Source organism: Nelumbo nucifera, chromosome 3 (genome assembly GCF_055504915.1).
Source record: "Nelumbo nucifera cultivar China Antique chromosome 3, China Antique-T2T, whole genome shotgun sequence".
Classification (NCBI taxonomy): Eukaryota; Viridiplantae; Streptophyta; class Magnoliopsida; order Proteales; family Nelumbonaceae; genus Nelumbo; species Nelumbo nucifera.
In genome coordinates this window covers 47,665,571-47,674,229 of record NC_142651.1, presented here as the reverse complement: position 1 = coordinate 47,674,229, position 8,659 = coordinate 47,665,571, and the positions used below count along the sequence as shown (strand labels likewise).

The 8,659-nt window shown below is 39.2% G+C and overlaps 1 protein-coding gene across 1 annotated transcript; it reads right to left on the bottom strand.

The window, feature by feature from the left end:
* Positions 1-5,602: 5,602 nt before the first annotated feature.
* On the bottom strand, positions 5,603-8,213 carry LOC104609584 (uncharacterized). The gene is made up of 3 exons (XM_010275944.3): positions 6,940-8,213; positions 6,613-6,802; positions 5,603-6,419 (listed from the first exon to the last, which is right to left on the bottom strand). The coding sequence occupies exons 1-3, from the start codon at positions 7,360-7,362 to the stop codon at positions 5,797-5,799; spliced, it is 1,236 nt and encodes a 411-aa protein (XP_010274246.1). The 5' UTR covers positions 7,363-8,213; the 3' UTR covers positions 5,603-5,796.
* Between the last annotated feature and the right edge of the window lie 446 nt (positions 8,214-8,659).

Sequence of the window (8,659 nt, the reverse complement as noted above, 5' to 3'; positions counted from 1 at the left end):
TCACCACCCTCTCTTATTGTAATTTTAAGTTTCTTGCTGTGTTGGTGAACCAAGAATCTCGGATAAACTAGTTTAAAGAAAACGATTTGGTTGGGTTGACAAATAAATGTATTATCTTTACAAAGACAGATGGGTCATATTATAAATTCCATACTTCATAGTCCACGCATACGAGAGAGAAAGAGAGAGTTGAAAATATCAACGGTTCAACCCATTAAGGAGGTGTTTGTCAACATGAAAGGTAAAATTTCAACTCATTAAGGAGGTTTTTGTCCACATGAAAGGTAAAATTTCAACTCATTAAGGAGGTATTTGTCAATATGAAGGGTTTTCCTTTTCAAAACAAAAATAGCTGTCATGTCAGAAAACATGTGGCAGTTGTTTTGGTTTTGAAAAACAAAACCATTCTTGTTGACAAACACCACCTAAGTTGTTAGCATGTACTCATCTGGGGTTTGGTTTAAGTAAGGCTTTGTTTGATTTCCCATTAAATGACAGTAAATTATTTTGATTGAAATATTTGAGCAATTAATTTTGCCCTTTTTACAGCTAAAACTTTATTTCTACCCTTGTACTTTGTTTTAATATAATTGACAAGAGAAAGTTTTTGTCATAAAGGGACAAAAGTATAGCTCAGATGTTCCAGCCTGAAAAAAAAAATCTACCCATTATGTTGAAACAAAGGGAGCAATGGGTGGTGAGAGAAAATATTTGAGGGAGAAGAAGAGATGAGGGGGGGACAGATGGGTGCCCTTGGATTAAGAGTGGGCACCTTACAAGTTTGGTAAAGCTTATCCCAATCTATGCTGCCAAGTCACCATGACTCTCCATAAACTGATCCAAAAGTTTAGTTTTCTTGGGCCCATAGACAAGGCTTTGACTAAGATTTAGTACAATTGCTGTTTCTATCTAAAACGTTTTGGGTTGATAAATTCAATTTGCTACTTGTTTCAATTATAAATGTCAACGATCAGTCGCACAAATGCATTTTTCATCTAAAGTGACTCTAATGTGATGCAACAACACATATTTTTCACCAATTTGTATCCATCAATCGAAAACATTTCAGGTAGAACACAGCCCTTTGGCACCAAACACAATCTATGTTATCCAATCCTAAGGCCTAATCTTGGTTAGCAAACTGCAATGCCAGAAGGAGAACAAAGGTAGTCTTGCAGGGATAATCTGAATTTACAATGTAAAGAAAATAACTTCTTCTTGGGCTACTGGTTCAAATGAAATTGAATAATGGCTGAAAAGAAGAGAGAAGGAGAATAAAATGAAGAGGAACAAATGGTATCCCTGGATTGAGAACAGGTGGTTTGCAGTTTACAAGCAACAATAAAAAAAAACAAATCAATAATAAATGGCAGATTAATCAACCAACTTATCACATTTAGGGCTACCAAGAGACCTTGATTAAAAAAAGACTAAAATTCATAGTTTATTTGGAATCCTGTACCTGTACCAGGTCAAACTGACTTATCTTACCCACTGAGAATCAAAACAAAATGTAAAAAGAAGAAAGCGTTTAAGGAATAATCTGAGTTTAGGGAGTAAAATATATAAACTTGTGTGGGAAAGTGTGTAAAGTTTTGAGATTTATATGAGAGAGATGTAAGAAGTGCTCCCTCTTCCCTCTTTGTTTTTTCTTGGGCAAAGTTCGAAATGGAGTATAGAACCTTTAACCTTGAAGGCATGTTATTAAAATAAGGCTGTGCTAAGAATAACATAGACAAGATCCGGCCCACTAATTTTTACTTAATGGGAGTTGTGTATAAAAGCCCATAAAGAATAAATGGGGGGCACATGACTTGTACGACCCTAAAAGAGGTGGATTTCATTGAGAATCACAAAACCCCTTTTCTTATTTCTACTTAATCCTTTTACTTCATCCATAAGCTCGCAAAGATTACACAATTTAAACGTGCCACCATTCCAAACACACACACACACACAAAGCTCCCCTTAAATCGCCTTTTATTTACGGTCATTAAGAAATAAGTACTTCCTCGGCCCAACAGACCCAAACCCATCTCTCTCTCTCTCTCTCTCTCTCTCTCTCTCTCTATCTAGAAGTAAGAACCTCCACTGAAGCTTCCTTAGAATAATTCAAATGGGTGTGTTAATCAGAGCTCTGTCTGAGACAGGGACCATACAAGGGGCATTTGGATAGGGAAAAGGAAGACAAATCCAGTAACAATTTATTGACCAAAATGCCCTCTAACAAGTTCATCTGTCGCAATGAGATTGGTTGGTTAAGTGGACAATGGGGACAAATTCAGCCCGTGGAGACCTCTGCTGGGCCCTTAACAAGTACAAGAAAGAGAAAAAGAGAATTATTTGTTTCGGATGAGATAGGATAAGGGCCTCCTACGCGTTAACTTATCTCCATGTAGTAGCGTAAACGAATTGCTGCTGGGAGTCAAAAGTCAATTGAACAAAAGAAAAAAAAAAAAAAAAAGTAATGGAAAAATTGACCACTATTGATGGTCCATGAAGGGGAGAGTCCAGACAAAAAAATCTACGGCCCACCGCCCACTCTTATATGGGCTTTGGCCCAGACTGTCGGGTGATGGAATGTAAATTGTCCGCTGCGTTTAGGAAACAAACAAAAAAGCGGTTCGTCTAGACGCTTGAAGGGCAGCATGTGGTAGGGTCCAAACGGATCCTAAACAGTTGAGAAGAAAAGGATCATTATGATCAGACGGTTCAGAGTGTCTGGCCGTTGAGAGTGAGACGTGGTCCAATCCAATCTAACAGAAAGGTAAAAAAGGAAAATATAAAAAAAAAATAACTCTTTTCTTTTACTTTAGCAATGAAATTGATGCAGCAGAGGTGACATTGGAAGAAGATAAAAGAAGGTCTGTAATGGAACATTTGCATGCAGCAAGCTTAGTTATTCAATTCAGGGAGAAAATTTAGAAAAAAAAAAATAAAGTAAAGGAGGGAAATCTTTTGAGACAATTCCCCTTCAATTCAAGGAAAGAAGTGTGGATTCGGTATTCAGTAAGGCTTTTATGGGTTTATCGCTGAGTAATATGCTCTCTCTCAGCTCTCCTTTAAGTCTTTACTGAGGGTAAGTCAGTTGAGTGATGATGGTACATACATTGGGGTAAGTAGGTGGTAACGCCCTCTCCAAGTGGGGTCGCTATCATGGAATTTTGTGACCCCTCACCATCTCTCTCTCTCAACATATAATTTAATTTAATTTAATTATTTTTTTTTTTTAACTTTAATGCTTTCTCAGAGCGAATCAAAGAGTGCGAGTCCTAGAAATCAACTCTGCACTAATCTGTGACCATGTGTCACCCTCAAGATAAGGCTTTATTGAATAATATGTTGATGATGATTCGATGCTCACCCTATGCCCCTCTTAATATCAATTTGACATAATTCAGGTTCCTTATCATAATATACAACTTCACATGTTACACGAAATCTTTTAAAAGCAGAAATTTTGCAAACGTTATAAAAAAATATACTCATGTAAATGCACATTGAAGACATTTCCCTTTGAATTTTATGTAGAGAGATTTACTTAATAGATTTTTGTTTTGAAGAATGAAGAGATCTTGACTCCCCATCCTTAGGGCTGCAAGTAAGTTGGATCAAATTCGATTTTAATCCGGATTCTATCTAATAAGAGCTGGATTTGGATACCTCATTTGATTCTAACAAATTGAATCGGATTGGAAAACTTGATCCATTTAGTCAACGGATCAAATTCAAATTACCCTAATCCAATGCCATCCATTAATTATGAAATATTATTTACATATTCTATATTATATAAATAATATAATATATCATTTATGTTATAGCATTAAATTTTTTTATTATCTAATAAGCAAATCCAAATCATGTTCTTAAAAATTAGGTGGATTGTTATTGGATTTAAATCTTTTGAATAGCTTAACGGATCGGATCGGATATACCTCACATGCACCTTCTCCTTACCCCACCCCCTTCCTCCCCTACCAAAGAAAATATTAAATATTTTAAGATGCTTGGGCGAATAAAAGAGTTGAGGTTTGGATGAAGAGAAGCTAATAAAACTTTTTTTTTTTTTTTTAATTTTTGGGGTTTCTTGTTGGCTTTGATGAACCACTACTACTACTACCATCTACTAATTGGTTCTGTTCTGCTCTTGCAAGCAATCAGCAGAAATCCTACCCTACCCAAGCCCAAACAAAGGATTAATTAATAAATTAATAATTAAATAAAAGAGGGTAAAGGTAGTAGGTGAGTGGTTGCTTTCCTAAAAGCACTGCTCTTATTATTATGAAACTTTGGCAATCGCTTTTTATTATTTTCCCTTGTACAGTAAGTGACCCCACACCACGACCCTTCATAAAAAATGTTAAGAAACAGGGCTGTAATGATTCAATGTTCACCACTCACCCGCTCCAATTTACATTTTGTCAACCTTTTTTCTTCTTATCCAATAAGCTACAAACACGTAGAAGGGTAATAACGAATGACCGAATGCCCAGTTGTTTTCCCCAAATAATATTATAATACTTTCAGACGTAATGATTGTTCTTTATCTTATGGCTTATGCTTATTAAATTTTAATTGAAAAAGCAGTTATTATTATTAATTGTTTTTTCTGATTTCCTTCAGTGATACGTCGGTGGGCCCGGGTTTGCCTGAGGCGCAAACTATAGAATTGCATATGGACGAAGGCTAAAAGACACCTAGAGAGGAGAGGGTGCAGATTAGCGGAAACCGATACGGGGCAACGGGGCAAGCGAGTGACGGGACTCTGTTTCCAAAACCGTGGAGCAGAGTTTCTCTAAATTCAAGCTCATCGCGGTTCACAAACTGGGAAAAACGAAAACCCCATCATCAAGTCATCGTTCGTTGTTTCCGAAAGGAATCATTATTCATTTCATTTCTACCGAGACAATGCAAATATAGAGACGTTAGAGGGTAAATCGTTAATTCTAAAATCCCGTGAGATGAGACGAATTTGTACGGGAAGCCTTCGCTTCTCTTCTCTCTGTTTTCTCCCTTGTGAGTTACTGCGACTTTTTGTCATTTCCACCACCCAACTTTCGGTCCTTTTTCTCCTCCTCCCTTTGCTTAAAACCCAATTTAACGAAGGCATCGGGTATGCCGGTGGCCGGTAAACCAGAATACCAAGTTTTGAACGACTTGTCAGTTGGGAGTTGGGAGAAAGGGAAGAAGATCACGATTCACGCAAATGTTGTGGGTTCGTCGTCGTCTTTGCCACACGGCGTTCGAGACGGCACGAGCCTGCCGTCACCAGAATCTCGTTCTCCACAAAGTTTAATTGGAAAAAGAGGAAATTTCGAAATTTTTAAAGAAAGAGATGGGGGACTAACCTTTTCCTTCCCACTTCTCCTTTTGTTTCCCTTCGAGGAACCGTCACTGCACACACTTGAACATAAAAAAATTAAAAAAAGAACAAATAAAATTTGGCAAAAACTAAAAAATAGTGGATAAATCCAAACTGCTCGTTAAATCCCACACCTGAAACGAGAACTGAAAACGCGTACCTCCGTCCGTCGTCCTCTCTCTCAGAAGATTTTCGCAAGACAACACTCGTTTTGAGGTAAATACAGAGGAAATTCAATAGAGAACAAAGAAAAATATATATTATATATATTGCTATTTACTGTAACTTTTTTTTATTATATCGATAGATGGATATGGATTACTATAGCTTTGCTTCTTCTTACAGACCCTTGCCCAAAAAAAGAAGGGGAATTTCGATTTTCCGGAACCAAAAAAAAATTAAAAAAAGAAAAAGCAAAATTTTTTTTTTTTTTATGGTTTTTCTTTGAGGACCGAAGCTAAACCGGTGACAACCTTCGTTCCTCCCTGAGAACTCTTTGGTTTGATCGCCGGTGGCTTCCAGGGTGAGATGATGACCTTAGCCTTTTCCTCTTCATCAGGAATTCCAACTGGAGAAACCGATGAGCCGGAGGTTTCGGTTCCCGTCGGCGAACATTCCTCCCCGAAAAGAAGATCGAACTCACCGGAGGAATCGGAATTGGAATTCGAAACGGAATTGTTAGTAGTTGTATTCAGCGAGGATGGCTTGTTCTCCCTTTCGGTTTCGGTCTGGGCCTGGGTTTCAGTCTCGACTGGCTTGACCGATGGCGATGTGGTTCTAGTATAAGGAGAGAGCCATTTCGAATTCATGTATTCGGCCTTCCTCCACGGAGGTATGTGCATTCCTTTTTTCTTCAGGCTCTGTCTTGCTGCGTCTGAAACGATTCCTACGATCTGTTGGAGGCGGTCAGCTTTTCCGACGAAGATGGATGGTAATGCTTGGAGGACCACTTTGTAGGTTCCAGTCGATCGAGCGATCTCGAATTCCGATCGGAAGTCTACGTCGACTATCAATCGTTCACCTTCCACAATAACGTCTATGTATTCGTATTCTCCTGCATCACAAAGGGAAAATAATAATTAAGTTTCACCGAAAATGTAGAGCAGAAGAACAAAGATATATTTTTTTTTCTGTTTTTTCCGCTTTAAGAACTCCTGTAGAAATGCAATCTTTAACGCATATGGATTGAATTCGGACAATAAAGAATTGGATAAGAGAAACTTAGTAGGAAAAGAGAAAGAAAGTACCAGCAGGATAAGATGGAGATTTTTCCCAACGGGATTTGCAGATGGATGCATCGTAGCCAAGACTAATAAGACCATCAGTGACGATCTTTCTGCAATCATCCTTAAGCTTGCAGCTCTTATTCTTCTCTATGATCTTCGCAGTGTCCGCTAAGAGGTTTCTCTCGGCAACGCTCGCACAAGGAACCAAGCTCTGTTCAAGAAAAGGGGAAATTTTCACTTAAAAATAAGACATGCTAAAGTTCTTGTCTTCAGTAACTGAATATATTAGAAGATATAAAATAAAAGCAAATTAAAAGAATTGAAAGTGATTCTAGAAAATCAGTTTACCTTGAGAATTTCGCAGGCATCGCCACAGGAAGCCGCCGACATCGATTCACCGAAACAATTGCACAAGTCGAATTCATCGTCGGAGCTATCTTTGCAGTTTCCGTTGAAGCAATTGCATCGATTTCGTCCACATTTGGTAGTTGAGGAGTGTTTTTCATTGTTCTCTTCAATGAAGTTCTGAACCATCTTAGCCAAACACACAGAACTCGGCTCCCAATCGTTGTTGTTGTTGTTAGTAGCATCTTTGTTATACTGCTGTTCACCAAGGACGGGCTTCTCAGTCGATGAAAGCCTCAGAACACTCGGGAACTGCCGCTCGAAGAGCCTCTTGAGACGCGATTTCACGACAGGCTTAACCGGATCGTTCCGTATAGACTCCTCAAGCAAATGGCCATCTAATGGTTGGATCTTCAAAGGAGGCATGTTCTTTAACGAGACTAAAACCAGAGAAATCTATTCTCTTCTACCTTCAACTGCTGCTCTCCATTTTCAGTAACTGTGAAATCGTGTTAGTCCAAGTGTTTCATAATCCTAGAACTCCATCTCAGAAGGCTTAGGACTTTGGGCTGCGTTCTGAACTACTCAGTGAAAGAACAAAATAATCACGGTTGCACAGAGTAACGTGAAATCAGGGATTATATTCCTATACATCTACCTCCTCTTTTTCAGCTAACAAGCAATTGGATTGAAGCAGGACGGAAAAGGCGAAACCATTAACTCATTAGATACATCACCACATCGACAAAACCCTCATTCATCTCTCCGATCATCCTCTCCGGAACACCTCATCGGACCAGAAACCTTTACAGAGCAATCCGATCACAACAGAAAAGGGGGACAAATAGAAATCCAACGTAGTCAAATGAAAATCGTCAAAATCTACCAAAATTCGATGCTCTAAACAAAACCGATACCTTTCTCTCCGATTATTATATAGGCTTGCTTCGAGTTTGCAAAACAAGCATGGAATAACTTGAAAACTCTGCTAAAAAAAGTCACTTCTTTCCCCTTTTTTCATTAGTGTTTACAGGAACGATTAAAGCAAGGTTCGTGAAAGACATGACGGCGAGGAACGGAGATACGGACATGCAGGCGACGTATAGAAGGATCAATCGCCGGAGTTCTCATTTCTCCGGTGACGAACGGAGGTTTCAGGCAAAGTAATCAGCGTCGGTGTAGGAGCAAAAGAGAATGGGCAAAACTAAAGAAAAATGCGAACTTCGTCGTCGTTTGGCACTTGGTCTTTCTGAGGAATAACGGGTAGACAGGGATGGGATGGGGTGCCTTTTAAAGGGGCCGAGGTGAAGAGCTCCAGGGCCGAGGCTGCTGACTAGGATTGGATGCCACGTGGAATCTCAGTTGGCGTGGATAAATGGCAGCTGCAATCTTATTAAGTGGCGAAGGATAGGCCCGGTGGTTTCCTGGCCGTGAGAGCACGAAGACACGTTGTCTCGATTGTGACGCGAGGATTCCCTTCATCGGCCCCGTGAATGTGCTCATATACCGAAAATATCCTTGCTTTTGTGAGAAATATCGGACAAAATATCCCTATGTTTCCAAGGACCGGTTAACTGTCCCGCGATCGTGGCAGGGGTAAACCTGGTAACAGGACTCAGTTACTAGTTCTTTACCAAGAAAAAAAAGACTCCGTTACTAGTCTACTGCCAAGAGATCAGTATGATTTTTTTGACGAGAACACCCCTCTGGGATAGAAGAGAGT